Source organism: Pteropus medius, unplaced genomic scaffold, assembly GCF_902729225.1.
Source record: "Pteropus medius unplaced genomic scaffold, Ma_sr-lr_union100, whole genome shotgun sequence".
Classification (NCBI taxonomy): Eukaryota; Metazoa; Chordata; class Mammalia; order Chiroptera; family Pteropodidae; genus Pteropus; species Pteropus medius.
This window is the reverse complement of record NW_024349804.1, coordinates 8,804,946-8,822,217: the sequence shown is the minus strand read 5'-3', so window position 1 is coordinate 8,822,217 and position 17,272 is coordinate 8,804,946. Positions and strand designations below refer to the sequence as shown.

Below are 17,272 nucleotides of genomic sequence, written 5' to 3'. Positions count from 1 at the left end.
CTAGAGACAGAAGATTTCTTATGGGTTGTGGCTCTGTGATTCCATGACCTCTTGCAAGTTCTTTTTTCTCTCCAAACTTAAGTTTCCTTTGCCACGCAAGATGTGAAATAACAAGTTTTCTAAATACCCTTACATCTGTAAACTTAGATGTCCAAACTTTCTGCACACACTTGTGGTAAGGCCCACTGCTTAGGCACTCCTGAGGGACGTGAGATAGAACAGACACAGGACTGCCCTTCAATAAGCTCATGACCTATTCAACGATAAAACACAAGGACGTGAACAACTGATACAAGGCAGGAAGGGATAATGGCCATCCCAGAGGTCCTCATGTGGAACTTTCAGCTATGGAGATGCGGACAGGCTTTGTGGAGGGGCGCCGTTCATTCCTGTTTTGATGTAGCAAATACGAACAGCCACTGTGCCAGGCACTGCGCCTTAACACAAAAAAATACAACACAGCCGTGACCAAGACAGAGCCCTGCCCTAATGATGCCTAAAGGCTGGCTGGCAGAAGGCAGACATTTGGAGACAGGGGAGGAATTCCAGGTGGCAGAGACAGGAAGGCAGGACATCACAGAGCACACAGGAGTCCCTGGCTCTCTGTGCAGAGGAAGGCAGTGCCCAGAAGAGTGACAGGAGAGGAGAAGGAGGCAGGGTGCAGCTGACACAGAGCCCTTGAAAGGCCAGGCTACGGAGTCTACACTTTACTCAGCCCAACCTCACAGCTCTAAGTGACTGAGTGCTTATTACACTTCGCACACTCACCAATGATGTACCCAAATACACTTTGTTTTTCTGTAAGTAAAAGAAATGTGGCTGAAAGAAAATTCCCAAACGAAGTAATTTAAATAAATTTATTTGCAGGAGAAAAACATCTGAACGTCAGGTACATTCTGATCCACAATGATCCAACAGTAGTCATACGCATTCTGGGTGTACTCTTATGCAGTTTGCAGGAGAAAGTGGGGCATCAGCTGGACATTTATCAAAATTCATAAAGCCATCTAACCTGAATATTACACAATATATAATGACCATGATACAGTAATAAAAATACAATATCAAATACTACTTTGTGAGCTACAGCTACAATATAAACAATTTAGGTCCCTTTTTAAAAAAATGAAAAAAATATTTCTATTACAGCTTTATTTCAAGCTTTTGCAGTTAGATACAGCTTTATATATTTTCACTCACAATAGAATGCAAAAGATCGCCTTCTTACATATCTGTAGATAAAATATATTACTTGTTTACATGTCTGCGCTCTGCAGCATATGTCGCCATGTATGAGCTCAGATAAGAGAAGGAAGTTGTGCTGTGGCAAAATCCTGGCTGAGATCAAGACTTGGATAGTTTTCATATTTGTTTTAAAAAATTGACATCTGAGTAGAAGTGAGGACATCAAGAGAACCAACATTATTCTTTTTCAACGAAGCAGTCTAATTCCAGAGAATGGGCTTCCCATTTTGAATTCAAAGTGTGTGGTCCCGAAGCTGAATTCTTTCCAGTCCAAGGAGCTAGCTGCCTGTGGCTATGAGGCAACACTTAATGATGAAGTGAGCTGGGAGGAAAGCGTTAACTGAACTACAGAGATGGTCACTGATAAAACAAGTTCCTAGGGGTCCTCTGGCCCCCAGAGGCCAAGGGCAGCCAGAACTATCAATACGAAAGGAAAACGCGCTCACTGAATCGCACACATAGAGCTTCTAGGAGGGTTAACAGTTCTTGACACAGGTTCCTGGTTGTAGTTTACAATATCTGCCTTCACCACCCTCTGTCATAAAAGAAAACAGAGTTATTATCAGGACATCAGAACATTTAGAAAGAGCTCCTTAAAGTATATTTTCATTTTCTGAACTTTGGTGAACTCCTGATGACAGACAGCATAAATGAAGCAGGAGCTGATATTAGAAGAATCAACCAGAACAAACTAATGTAGAGCTGGAATTGAGAGGACAAAGGACTTGTTTGTTTTGCTTTGTTTTTTAAGTATGTAATAGCAGTTCCTTTATTGAGTCTTCCCTGGTTTCGTGACATAAACTTGAAGTTATCACAAGTCTAATAAAAAACTGGCAAATTAATATGAAATATTAAACCCTGGTCATAATTTAAAGCAATGGAATTAAAGTTAATCATTCACATATATTAATTGACAGACAAGACCTCATTATTTCAAAGTAAAAAAGTCATTATTTATTAATATTTCCATGAACCACTATATCCAGCCATAACTTTTTTTAGAATGTTTACAGCAACTGATGAGTTAAGAGAGGTACAAATGTTAAAGAGCGAGTCACATATAAAGGAGAAAGTTTTGAGCAATCCGATATTTAAAACTTTGCCAATTTTTAAAACTTTCCTCCCAAATCCCTAACTTATTTTCAAACAGCTCACTAATGGGTTATGAATAATGACTCTAACAAAATATAGGATGAGAAATTTAGAAAATTACCTCATACTCATATTTTTAAAATAATTTAAACCAAAAGATACTTTTAACTCTTCCTTTCTTCCTCTAACCCACATTCAAAGATTATCTTAAATAATAAATTTAGCAATATGCCCTAACATTCATCTCGAAGTAAAAATTTAAATTAAAACAAACCCTTTACTGTTTCAACTGTTTTACTAAGTCTGCACACACAAGCAGACAAAGAAGGGTAATTCAAGGCAAATTTTAAAAATACTCTTTCAATTACCAGGCTATTTCAGGAAAAAAAATGGTAAGGAATGAATAATGAAATAACTGCCTCAATTCTCCCCCTCACTGCACATGTAATAAACACAACCATAAAGACAAATACGTGTGAAAGTAACTGCAATGTTATTTTAATTTGTTCCCAATTCCTTATTTAATTCATAAGTCTCCTGGCAAAGGATCAGTTTTTCAAAGTTCTAAAACAGGACGTATGCAATATTAATTCCAATAATGTACAATAATCAGTTGAACTTCTCTATTCATATGAAATAAAGAACAAGATAGTATTCACTAGTTCTCACCACCCTCCTCCCCAAAATTGCAATAATTTATCCATTAATACCTGCACTACTGTATTGAACAGATTCTACTCTGAGCAGAGTTGGTATGTTGATTATCTTCTTCCGGGTACGTCACTATTTCTGCCCTGACAATATGCTGTCAAGTCCGTACAACAGAAACAAGATGAAGAAGGAAGAAGAAAAAGAAAAAATGGAAAGTATATTCAATGACTGAAAATAGAAGTGAACACCAAAGTAGAAAAAGAAATATACACATATATTTAAACATGTCACCAAAGAAACAGCAGAATATATGCACATAAAAGCAAGGAAAATAAACAAAGAATCAAGAAACATTATTCTTTATAATTTGATTCAATTACTGAAATAGACATGTCTACTAAACCTCTCAGGCAAGTTGTAAGTTCTAGTTTTGATATCACGATTACACAAAATATATATAATGCCTAGTATTTCAGGGGACAACCAAGAATTATAAGGCTTTTCTATGCTTAAATACAGTAAAAGTATTAATTCCATTTCCTTAAACAAACATTAATGAGGGTCTACTATGTGCCAGCCATTCTATACTGGAAGCAATGGTAAACTATGCAGGATCTGTTCACACATTACTGTGGACCTGATGGGAAGAGAAACACATACACAGCTAATTATCATACAAGATAAACACTTTACTAGTAGATTTATAATATGGTAAGAGAGAGGAAGAACTAATTTTCTTTGAAGGTGGGGAAAGGATGCATATATCAGAGCAAGCCATACACCACTCACAATTTTTACATTTAATAATATTTATTACTTGTCAAAGAAGTCCTTTTGATGCTCACTGCCCCATTCCTCACAACCCTAAAGTCCATGCTTCTGAATTCCATATAAAAATATGTTCAAAATGCACTTTCCTGTTATCCAAAAAAAAAAAATCCTAACACAGTATTTAAGCACAACAGCTGCTGTTTCAAATATCTGAGAGTTTTGCTAATAATCAAACCTACTGTGTTAGGTTTTTGTTTGCTGTACTTAGCATGAAAAGACCACATATGACAAATAAGTATGACAGAGATAACATGCTCTCTAAATGTTTAAACTTTAAACTTTAGTTGCTTTTTTTTTTTTTACGATTTCAAAATATCTTTCAGAAAACTCTACCTTCATAACAACATCTATTAATTAGCACACATAAAAAAACACGTCAACACGGGCTGCTGTTTGTGATAACATTAATAAAGATGGAACAAACAACTAAGAGTAAATGAACAGGATACTATGGTATATCAGCCTTGGATGCGCTCTGCTCCAACTCTCTAGCAAGCGGTATTAACTTCTGGACAAGACTCACGATTTACTAGGCATTCGGCCTGATGCTATCAACAGAAGCATTGCCAACTGCCACATGAGGTATGAGGCGGGTATGTCAGTGAAATGTTGAACACCATTATCTGTCCTCCCCAAACCTAATTGTTTCATGACAAACTGTAGGTTACAATAAAGAGAAGGGATTTTCATAATCAGTAAGCAACTCATTAATCCTCCAAAATGTTGGTTTAAACTCGATCCTCTAAACACAAACCAGTTACTGACCTCTGGTCAAGATATTTTGGTCAAAGTATTGACTAACATAAATGACTTAGATATTCACCATTAATTTTCATCAAATTAATGAAGAACTAAAAAGGCAACATCTTTCTTCAGTGCCCTGGCTGTTTGACATAAAGCTTTGTGCAAAGTTTCTGAATTGGAAGCCAGAATTAAGGCTCTGCAGATTCAAAACTTTGCTTTCTATGAGTAGAAAAACAGAATTTCCATGCCATAAACTTCACAGTAGTGAAGTTATAAGTCATTCATTGAAGTTTTCTAAGAAAATGTTACCTACAAAACACCAATTTTTATTTTTGGAGCCACAAAGTACACTCTATTATTTAACGGAGTAAAAATAATGAAGCGGCCCTAAGAGGAAAGAAGTTTTTGTGGTTGAACATCAGCTTAACCCTTACTGTGTCAGAGAGTAATTGCGAATGGACACTGGAAATGGAAGCGGTAGCTATCCAGAGGGTAAGCAAGAAAGGAACCTAGGAAGTGGGGTAGCAAGTTATAAAAAGTAGAGATGGACTCTTGGGAAGACATTAAAGATAAATATGGTCTATTCTGCAATTATCTTAATCCAGATAGAGGTAACATATTTATCATTCTGAAAGTCATAGTTTGTCATGCTCAGGATATGGAATAAACATACCTTGAAGGCTAAAACACTTGTCATTATCATTCATTCAAAGCCAATCACTATTCTAGACATTGAAGACATTCAGATAAATAATACATGATCCCTGTTTTCGAGATGCATAACAGTCTAGCATGAAAAATAGATGTGCAAACCATTAAAGATTATTATGATTAATATACATTCAAAGTGGAACAAGATTACAGATAACCATTTAAAGCATGAATAGAGCATCTTTAAAACCATGGTACTTTGCACAGAGTAGGAAGGAGCTTAAAAAGCTACTTCTTTTTCTTCCATATAATGCGCCATTATATCCTGCCAATAACACATTCATAACTTTAGCCAAGTTACTTCACCTCTTTGGTCTTCGCAATCTCCTGATCTATAAAAAACAAGTTTGTCTATATGTTCTTTAAGGTCCCATCGAGTTTTGAAACTATATGAAAAAATAAATTTAAAAGGTGAATAGAAAAAGAAAATGATGAGATCTGATATGGAAATCCATTAAGCAATGTTCATTATCTGAAGGTTAGAATAGTGTGTACAAAACAGGTAAATACGTTCTGCAAGGAAGCCAAGTGATGTTTAGGATGAAAAAAGAAATCCCAGGCAGTCTCTGTAAACATATTGGAGAAAAATGACAAAAAGATTAACGTCTAGGTAAGACGAATCTAAGCTCCTTATGGCTCCTTAAGAAAGGATTAAGCAGAAGAGAAGAGAAGACCCCTAGGACCCAGGGTTAAATGGACACTTGTGTTGTACAGTTATGTGCTAAGTAAGACACGATGAAAATCTTGAGCATGCCCACTACATGCCCTATGCCAGATACTTCCATATAGAGTATGAAAATGCTCAGATGTCCTATAAGGAAAATATATATTTTTAGCAAGTTAAATGAGTATCTCAGACATAAGAGAAATTTTTGTTTTACAGAAACTAATGCATATTTTGTTACCAAACAGATAGATATTCATTGTTTATTAACCGGCAAGTGAAAATGTCAAGGCTTAAAAATGTATTAAGAATGTATTAAAAATTCTTAACGCCAAGTATATATGGCAAAACCTCCATGCAATTCAGACTGAAAGAGATAAGATATAAGACTATGCATTTTCTCCTTACATTGCCTAAGGCATGATTCACGAGCTGAATGCTGGACTTCCTAGAGAATAGCACTTGTAAATTTATGTTTTCTCCTAAAGGTTTGACTACTTTGTAAACAAAATACTCTGAACAATTTGAGAAACTAGGATGTTTATTAACAACTCTTCCCAGCTTTAACACTATCTTAGAGAAGAATGGTTGGGGGAGGGAGGAGAGAAGAGGAGAACAGAAAAACAATGAAAATAAAACTATTAACTAACTTGGAATTGTCAGAAATGCAAAGAGAGTGTACTTAAATGTTGAAGTATCTGTCTGTCCCATTGATTCTGGGAGCTCCCTGAGGATGAGGATTTTAACTTATTCATCTCTGTAATCCCAGATTCTAGTGTGGTCCCTGGCAAAAGAAGATCCTCAAAAATGTTCACTGTATTCGTAAACTGCATTCTCTTTCTTTTCTTCCTCTTCCTCTTTCTCTTCCTTACAAAACTTGCAAAGTGTGCTGATGACTCATTTTATATAACTCCCAAACAGAAACGATCTAGGTTAGAGCTAAAATAACAGAATCTCTTAAAATAATCAGTGAATGGAACTAAGACTAAAGCCTTATTATAAATACTTTTGTCACAAACTAAATTACCGTAACATCAATTTCCACATGACTGGTGAGTCTACCATCTACCTCCTTCTCTATAAAATAAATCAAAAACACTTTCAAATGTTTCACCGAATTCCCTCAGGAATCTTTCAAATGGCATAAAACCCACATAACCAGACATGAGCTCACTCGCTCACTCTCACATAAAATCTGAACTTCTTTGTCTTTTTTTTGTTTTCCTGGCCCTAGACATCCAAATGGCCAACAGGTACATGAAAAAGATGCTCGATACTACGAATCATCAGAGAAATGCAAATTAACACCACAATGAGCTATTACTTTACACCTGTTAGAGTGGCCACCATGGAGAACGCAAGAGAGATGCTGGCGAGGATATGGAGAGAAGGGGACCCTTGAGCACTGTTGGTGGGAATGGAAAATGGCGCAGCCACTATGGAAAACAGTATAGAGGTTCCTCAAAAAATCAAACATAGAACTACCATATGATCCAACAATTCCACTTCTGGGCATTTAAAAAAAAAAATGTAAACACTTAATTCAAAAAGATATATGCACTACCATGTTCACTGCAGTTATTTACAATAGCCAAGATATGGAAACAATCTAAGGGTTCAACAACAGAGGAATGGATAAATAAAATGTGATATATACATACATACACACACACACAATAATACACACACACACACACACACACACACCACACAAAATGGAATATTATTCAGCCATGAGAAAGGAGGACACCCTGGGACACCCTGCCACTTTGGACAACATGGATGAAGCTTGAACAAATTATGCTAAGTGAGATAAGTCACACATGAGAAAGACAAGTGCTGTATGATATCACTTATATGTGGATTTTTTTTAAAAAGCCAAACTTGTGAAAACAGAATAAAATGGTAGTTACCAGGGGATGGAGGGTTGGGTGACAGAACAGATGGTGTTTAAGGGTACAAACCTACAATGAGTAGTAAATAATTCCTAGAGATATAATGTACAGTACAGGGAATACAGACAACCATATTGTATCATAATCATCAAACTTGCTAAGAGACTAGAACCCAATTATTCCAACTACTAAAAAAGTAATTATATAATGTTAGAGAGGTGCTAATTATTACTTCAGTGACAATCATATTATAATATATAAATACAAAATTAACATTATACATCTTAAATTTACATGTTATATGTCAAATATGTTTTAATTTTTAAAAAAATACGCTGTGCTCAACTCAGCTTGCAAGTATGTTCCTAGAAACATCTTTTAAAGAAATAAACTTTCAAAAATGTTTCCACTGAGAAATATTAATTATGAAATCAATAATTTATTTGGCAAAGGCATGAAATTCATCAGGCTGAAGAAAGTAAATTGAAGCTTACCTACACAAAGGTAAATCATTCATCTTCAAATGAATGGATTCCATGTAAATGCTATTAACAAGCTGAAGGTTGAATTAAAGCTCACGGTATTATAAACAAGATGGGGTGCACTAATAAACAAGGTAGGGTATACAGGGAGGTTAGAGAGCTACATAGTGAACACATCTGATATCTCTTTAGTTAATATATGCCTAGATGTTAAGTCTAAGAGTGAACTAAGAATATTAACAAAGCTTCCCTAAAATTAGGCCTTTGAAAAGTATCAACTCACTTCATCTCTGAGTTATCACTCAACCTACGCACCACCCCAGAGCTCGGGCACCAGCACGCTTTCTCCTCTACAGAGGGCCCATCAACCTCTGGGTCTCCCCTTTCTCCATTCCTCTAGGTGAGAAATCTCAAAGTGATCTTGAACTTCTCCTTCTCTCCTTTAACCAGTCATTCCTATCGATTGACCTATCGATTCTTCTTTGAAATGTCTCCTACATCCATTCCTTCTCATCCGCCCTGATTCTGGTCCTTAACACGCTGAGGGCAATAACTACTCTCCTTGCTTAAACCTCTTTCCCATTCAACCACACACAAAAACATCCAATTAGATTACTCCTATCTAAAAACTGCTTTCATTTATTCCCCTGCTTAAAATTATTTCCTACTGTCAATGTTAGATAAAATTTATCACCTTGGCATTCATAAATCTCCATAATCTTTTCTCAAATTCCCTCACACTCCAACAAGAATGGTCATTGATTTTAACCAAATTATTCTTCTTTTCCAAAATATAACCTAAGCGTTTCGATTTGTTCATGCCAGCTTCTCCTTCAGCCATTTTCTTACCCCCTCGCTCCACATACACACACTCCAAACTGCCCAGTAAATCTTCTTCCACTATGGTAGAGTGGAAACTCTAGGACACTGCTGTCAAACAGGCCTGACTTAAAATCCTAGCTCCACCACTGCCTAAGCACAGGTTAGTGGATCAAGTTACTTAACCTCTCCACAGTCTGTTTCCTGCCCATAAAATAATATGGGCCACTGGCCCCACAGAGTTATTACGAGGATTAAATGAGATAGTGCAGTGCCTGGCACATATTAATTTTCCTCACTGGAGGCAGCAACTATATCTTAGTAAATATCAACAAATATATGATTATTTGATACTCATTCATGGATTATCTAACTAAACATTATTTTTCAAACACCATTTCGAAAGAAAAGCTAAAAAGCAGAGGAAGTACTTGACCTGTGGGTTCTGCCAAGTTCTGTGTGATCAAGAGAATCATGGAGATTTCTCATTCTTGTATTCCTCCTCATAGGCCCAAAACGAGTAATTATTTTTATGTGCCTGGGAGTAATTTACATGGCATAAAATATCTTAACTGTGCCTGGCCATATAAGTGCTAAAACAAATGTCTTTTGAATAATGACAAATAAAAGTAGCAGATGTCCAGAATTCCAAATATTTTAACTGAGTCCTAGAAGCTGACACATCAGCATAAAAATTTTCAATAAATATTTGCCCTAATTGTTTTAAAACACATACACACAGAGAGAGAAAGAGAGACTATGAAAATACACTGAACTAACTCTAAAAGAATTAAAGAAAAATTTAAGGATAGGAAAAGATGATTACCCCTTTTTAGCTGCATGGGGTGGGGATGGAGTGGAGAGAATTCAGGAAAAATGTAATTTTTCTGTTGCTTTTAAGCTAACCACTTTTGAAGCTTAACTTTAAACTATGGGCTCTTGCTCTGAATTTTTTATTCTACCAAATATGTGAGCTGGTATGCTATCATAATGGCATTTTTAAATACTTCGCTGTTGGTATCCATGTTTATTTCTTAGTCGAAGAAAACTGTCTAGGACTAGTGAAAGAATTCAGAAAGCCTCAATAATTAATACCATTATTAAATTAACAATAATATCAATATTGAATATCATTATAGCAGAGGATGTTTTAGAGAAGGATAGAGAGCAAAGACAACAAAAACTGAAAAAATGTTTTACCGATGAAAACATGGAAGATACCAAATGGAGTTGCGATTTCGTACGAAATACTTTGAAAACACTGTATAGTGATCCTGGAAGAACTACAAAGCAATGGTCATCATCTTAACCCACTATTTAACCATCGATGAAATTTATATTACATTAACTTCATTTTTCCAACAAAAAGGACAAAATGAAGTTCTGAGGGTATCATAATTCGACAAAAAGTTAACATCCTCCATCTTCTGCAATAAACAGTGATTCATAAACGCAACCTATTTCTAAGGCTTTCAGGGATATGTATATAGAATGCAAAATGTGAAAGAACTCAGGGGTGAAAATTAACATCTTTTAAGAAACCAATTTTTTTTTTAAATATAAAGTTCAGTATAATCACCTGTGACTGTTCTATTTCTGCTTTGTTTAACTTGATTCCAAGGATTTCGGCAGCAACTTTTTGAAAACACAGGAAGACCTACATAAAAAAATAGGTTTAAATGATTTAAAACAGGCATGCTTAAGTTACCTTCAAATAAATTGAACTTTCTAAACAATGATAAACAGCAAGAATTTCAGGAATATGATGTACCAAGTTACTCCAAAAATAGCTTTATTTGTCAAATACAGCAAAATTTTAAGTGTAATAATTTTTTAAATGATTAAATCCATGATTTAAAAATTCATGCAATTCAGTGAATTGGTCTAAACAAACACATTTATTCCTAAAAACTTATAATTTTAAAGATTTAATATTAGATGATTAATTGGAGCTACCACATTAAGAAAATACTAGCCAAAAACTTCTACAATTCATGAAGAAAATAAGAATACATTAGTGTACACTCTACTTCCTGGGTTTTTCAATGCCAACTCTAGATCGGTCTGGCTTTAGCCTATCCTAAAAGGTCTTCCTTTCCAATCATTTAGTAATCAATTCAATTAATTCTCTACACCTCTTGAGCAAAACAACTTAGTAATCCTTACTGCATTTTATCACTTCAGAGTAAAGGAGCACTATTCTCCATCATCATTAAACAAAAATCTACAAACAGTTTTTTATAAACAGTCTTTTCATACATAGTTAGCTTATGCTGAGTCCACTATATTTCCTAGAGCTCCAATCTAGACGTTATCTATAATGTATAACTTGTCTTTGCTTCACAAGTATACTATCATTTTCTTATCCCTATGTATCTCATGATTACTTACTGGATACTTATCAAAATTTTATTAATTTATTTCTACTCAAAAAGGGATACATACTCCAAAAGGCTTATGTCATTTGTACCCCAAAAAGTATTATATATTATGGTTCAGATATATTATTATATATTATAGCTTCACTGTTTAAGGAAAAATGGGAAAGCTAGTACGGTAGAATGGAGAGAAAGAGGGTGATTGTAAAAGAAAACAAGTAAAGAGATTAAGGGGGTACAAGTCATGTAAGATCTGGTAGGCTACTGAAAGGACATTGGCATTTACTCTGAGTAAAACAGAAACCATAGGAGGGTGGCCTCATGTAACTGCTGTTTCGATAGGTTCAATCTGGCTATTGTTTGTGTATTCACTAGAGAAGATCAAGGGGACCAAAAGAGAAACCAGCAGAGACACTAATGTAAGAGATGTCGGAGGCTTGAAATAAGGTGGTAGCAGAGGAGATGGTAAGAAATAGTCACCAGACTCTGGACATATTTTGAAAGTAGAGCCAACAGGACTGGGTGATAGATGTGGAGTATAGAGTATAAAAGAATGAAAGGAGTCAAAGATGGTTCTGATAAAACCTCGGCCTTAGCAACTGGTAGACGAGCTTACCATTTATTGAGCTGGGAAGACTGAGAGATTCAAGGAGAGAATATCAAGAGCTCAGGTCTGGTCCTGAATTAAAGTGGGGCTGCCTATTAGACATCTAAGCAGAGGTGAGGGATGGGCAGTCAAATATTTAGTTTGCAGGTCAGGAAAGAGGTCTGGTGAAAGCCATGAGACTAGATGAGGTCACTAAGTGAAGAAATTTAGAAAAAAAATATCCAAGGACTGAGCCCAAGGGTATGCCAATATTTAGAAGATGGAGACATGAGGAGGACTCAGCAGAGGGGACTGAGAAAGAGTACGTGGCAAGCCAGGAGGAGAACGATGAAAACATCAAAGCATACAGCATCCTGGAAGCTAAGTAAAGAACGTATTTCCAAGAGGGGCGAGCAATCGAGTATTGTACAGGCTACAACTAAGTCAAGTAAGATGAGGAGTAAGAACTGACCATTGAACTTAGCAAAAAGGTCACTGGTGACCTTGATAACAGAAGTTTGGGTGAAATATTAGGGGCAAAAGTCTGACTGGAACTGTTCAAGAGAAACTTGGAGGACAGAACCAGAGATAACTCTTTCAAAATACTCCACTGGAAAGTGGGGAAAGAAGGCAATAGTTAGAGAGAAACGTGGGATCAAGAGTTTTCTTGTTTTTCTGATAAGGTCAGTCGTAACGTTTTGTATACGACAGAATAACCCAGTAGAGAAAAAAAAAGATGATGCTGGAAGGAGCGAGTTTTACTAAGCGATGTTCGACATTGGGCAAAGAGCTGGCCCTAGCTAGGATCACAGACAGTTCACCCCATGGTGACCAGAGAGAAGGCAGGATGTATGGGAACAGCTGCAGGGTGGGAAGGAGAGTCAGGGTAGAGGTGGTGGCAGGTATGTGGAAGTTGTTCTCTGTTTCAAATTTATTAGAAAATAGGAAACAAAGTCTCCAGAAGAGAGTAGACAAGGGCCTTTTGAAGATCTGAAGAGAGGTTCAGAGAAGCTATGAATAGCCGTTAGCTAAGGCAGGAGGACGACGGCCTCGGAACATGTGGTGTGATCACGGAACAGCACTAGGGCCCACTTGAGGTTAGTGATTGTGAATTTTAAGTGACATCTCCAGCATGCTCTGTGTTTTCTCTGATCAAATACATTGGTGCACCATGATTTAAACCAGAGTTAAGGCTTAGCCAGGTGAGTCCGACAAAGTGAAAGAGGGAAAAGAGAATGGAACATATATGCATGGCAACGATTTTGACTGGCCATGAGACTAAAGTTAGGAAGACAGGAAAACGAGGACATTCAAGGAGGTTAGGGGCACTGAAAAGGTGCTAGCATCCATGTCTCATAGGTCCTGCTGGGGCTGCAGAGTGATTGGGTTAGGGCATTCAAGGGTAGGAGCTGGAAAGGCAGGATGGTAGTCAGTGATCAGGATGCCCGATAAAAGACACGAGGTAACAGAAGGACGGCGGTGATCTGTAATGACAGTGCATGGGAGTGAGTGGCTGAGGTGGGGTGGAGGACAAAAAAGATACTGAAGTCACTAAGTATAATGACGAAGATAGAGTCAGAGAAAGTACACTAAGCCAGGAGCTCCGCTCCTCAAGAAGTGAGAAGTAAACTAGAGTTGGAGATGACTGCAAGTCTCCAAGTGATTCCACAAGAACGAACCACTTCAAAGTTGCATTTAAAAAGGAAAGAAAGGAATGAGAATTTTTTAATGGTGCATCAATGTAAATACACAAAAAGTACTAAGTCGTTAAACACAAGCTAAAATATTGGAAGTTAAAATAATTCTAAAATGGCAAAGACCCCTAGCAAGATTGGAGCGAGGGCAGAAGCCCAACCCATGGGCAGCCCCGTCAAGAAGCACTGATACGATATTTTTAATGGTATGTGTGCATATGTGCCCATTACATCACCCTGGGGGAAAGGGTTCCAGAGGTCGAATTTTGAAATGAGTCAGACACGCAAAAAGATTAAACATCCTTTATGTTATTTAATATGTATCCTAAGCACAAAAATCATGAAGGAAATCATATAGGAAAAATATCAAAAAGATTAAACCACAGAAAGAAATTAAACTTCTTTTGTTTGAAACTGTCAAGAAAAATAACAAATAAAAATCTGGTCAGTGGCGAGATCTGCAAAAAGTATGTCAAATGGCTGTTATCCCTGATATAAAAATGGTCATTAAAAAATTTTAAAGAAACAGAATATCACAAACAGAAAAGCAGAAAATAAATAGTCAATGCCATTTTGAAACCTTTAACCTTGATAACGATCAAAGAATTTCATATTTAAATAGCAAACTATCTTATTTTTTTGCCTACCAAATTCACAAAGATTTAAAAATAAACAAATCCAGAATGGTAAGAAAGGATATAGTGGTATGGTACAGTGCTGGTGGCAATTTGGCAATATTGGAAATGCTCAGGGGGATCACTTTGTTAGTTACTTACATGTCTAACCACTATGCTGTACACCTGAAACTAATGTAATATTGCATGTCAACTGTAACTGAATTTTTTTTTTAATTTTTAAAGGAAATGATGAAAACATCAAAGCTTATAGACAAAGTTTTACATTATGTTATATTATGTCGAAACTTGAAAACAACCTATATGTCTAACAACAGAGACTTTGTTTAATGAATTTTTGAATATTTAATGATTAAACCTAATGAATTATTAAATCTATTTAGTAATATTAAATAACATGGCAAATTTTTCTACAGATACATATATTAAATAAAAAAGACACAAAACTATTTCTAAATTAGGGCCTTAGTTTTTTAAACTAAATATTAGGTGTGGTTACTACAGTGAGTCCTGAAGTGTCACTACCTAGGTCTACAAACCCTGTCTCCACCACTTTGTAGCTGCGTAGCGTAGGCTCCCATTACGTAACCTAAGACTCATCCGTAAAATAGAGATAATCAGAGTAGCACGGTGCCTGCCACAAAGTGAACACTGAGCAAACGCAATCCGCTGGCAGCAGCGCGGATATTTGTGTGCGACAGAAAAAGGAGACTGTAAGGAGTAACATAAGGTTATGAATGGTCATCTCTGAATGCTGAGATAATGGGTGATTTATCTTCTTTTTAAACTCATATTTTTAAATATCCTAAATAACCGTAAAATTATGTTAAAGTAATTATAAAAGTACCACAAACAGAATAAACATGTTATATCTAACCTATATTATGTCTTCAACAGGCATTAATTTGTTCCAAAACTTAATAGAAGTATACTTCCTATGAATGTTAGGAAATAAAAGTAAAACCTCACTTTAAATATTCAGAATTCGTTATTTTACTTACAGAGTCTCCTGTCTTTGCTGAGACAAAGTGGCTACTAAAACCATTTTCCTGGCAAAACCGTAAGTGTTTTTCAGGTTTTACTGTTCGAATATGCTCCAAATCAACTAGAAAGGTGAACAAAAAAACAGAGAAAAAAATTAATATTAGTCAATCAATATATTTTTAACATGTTTAAGTTTGACTTATTTTCCAATATTATATCCCAACTTAGACACTAGCTGTGTAATCTTGGGCAACTTCTTTAACCTCTTTATGCCTCGGTCTCTAAATCTAAAAACGGAGACTAACAAATATACTTACCTTTTATAGAGTCTTTGCGAATTAATTCGTGTATAGTATAAATGACCAGCGCGTGATAAGTGCTCAAAAACTGAAAGCTATAGTTATTATCTATATAGCTTCAGGCACACTGATGATACTCAAAAAAAGATTTACTTAGTATAACGTGTTTAAACACAGTGATTAATTGAAAGATGCACCTACCCAAGCATACTTGTTTAAAACAGTATAATTACTTTAATAGTTAGAATGGTTCTGCAAGTTTTATAATGTTAATGTTAATTCAAATATAGAATTATCTGCTAAAAAGATATCAATATTTCTCAGTTTGTTTGTTTTAATTTATTTACAGCCATGGTTTAACTTCACAAAGACACAGCTCAGCTGCTTTCCAAGCCTAAAGTATGCATTTTGGGAGTAATGGGCAAGCATTTATTTCCTCGAATAGTTGTAGATGCTTTAAAGCAAAGCACAGTACTCATATCCAATACTAGTTTTATCCGGCATGGTCTATTTTTTCAAATGTGATCCTTTATTGAACAGCTTCTCTTTTTACAACACTAGAGACCCTATAAGAGTGTTGACTCAATGCCGTCAAATTATAAGGCAAATATATTCACAAGATTTAAGGACAACTGGGCTCTTTGAGTCAATATAGAAAAAAAATGTTAAACTGATTTCCTGAGGAAGGGACCCAACTGACTTATAAAAACTTGTGAATTTGCAAATCTAGTAAGCCTACATAACAGTGTCAATTGATTATCAACAACAAAAAAATGCTCTCATACTACATAAAAAAGATTTTATTTAAAATTATATTTAGGGTCTTTAGTTTGTAGGCGCAAGAAATCTTTCTCTAGATTTCTGACTTAGTGGGGGATTCCTGAGCCCATTTATATTGCTCAGCCTGGATAATGTGAAGCTTTTTTTCTTTTCTGGCTACAAGTTGCTGTTTCTTTAACACTGAGACCCTATTTACACACACAGGCCAGAAAATGTCCAGATACCACAAGCATCAATTTATAAAAGACTAAAATACTAAGCTATTAGCACTGACATTTATACATCTAGTTTATCATAATATTGAAGCTAAAATACTTTCCTAATTCAACAAAAGTAAGAACAAATCATGTCACTAGGAAAAATCTCCAATGAAACCACTACCCAATTTTTTAAAAATGAAGTGTGTCATTTAATGTGTGTGTGTGTGTGCGTGTGTGTGTGTGTGTTTGTCTTTTCTAATGGAACAGTCTATCATTACTCAGAGTATTTTCTTTTTCTTTTTTTCCTCTATCCCTACCCTTTCCCACAACTCTCTATCACGTAAGTTTATCTATAGCATTGGGGGATTTACCATCCAAGCAAAAGTTTTCTCCTAATAAAGATAGCAATAAGAGATTATGAAAAATTAAAAATGCCATTGCTAAAGACAACTACTGCTAACATTTTGGTGCACATCCTTCTAAACAGCTAAGCAACTGAAGAACAAAGGCATCACCAGTGTATCCATGCAATTTCTTTCACCTCAACCATACTATACCCTGTTTAGCCATGTGCTTAACAAT

The 17,272-nt window shown here is 35.7% G+C and overlaps 1 protein-coding gene across 2 annotated transcripts in view; it reads right to left on the bottom strand.

Moving 5' to 3' along the window:
• Positions 1 to 842: 842 nt before the first annotated feature.
• RAB28 (RAB28, member RAS oncogene family) overlaps positions 843 to 17,272 on the bottom strand; it is a 73,080-nt gene continuing 56,650 nt past the window's right edge. Inside the window, exons 5-8 of one of the 2 annotated variants that reach the window (XM_039838177.1) lie at positions 15,429 to 15,532; positions 10,714 to 10,791; positions 3,048 to 3,142; positions 843 to 1,780 (exon numbers count right to left, since the gene is read on the bottom strand). In XM_039838177.1, coding sequence (XP_039694111.1) covers positions 3,053 to 3,142; positions 10,714 to 10,791; positions 15,429 to 15,532 — 272 coding nt within the window. In that variant the 3' untranslated portion in view covers positions 843 to 1,780; positions 3,048 to 3,052. The remainder of the gene's footprint in view (positions 1,781 to 3,047; positions 3,143 to 10,713; positions 10,792 to 15,428; positions 15,533 to 17,272) is intronic. The other variant, XM_039838176.1, reaches the window with a different exon arrangement.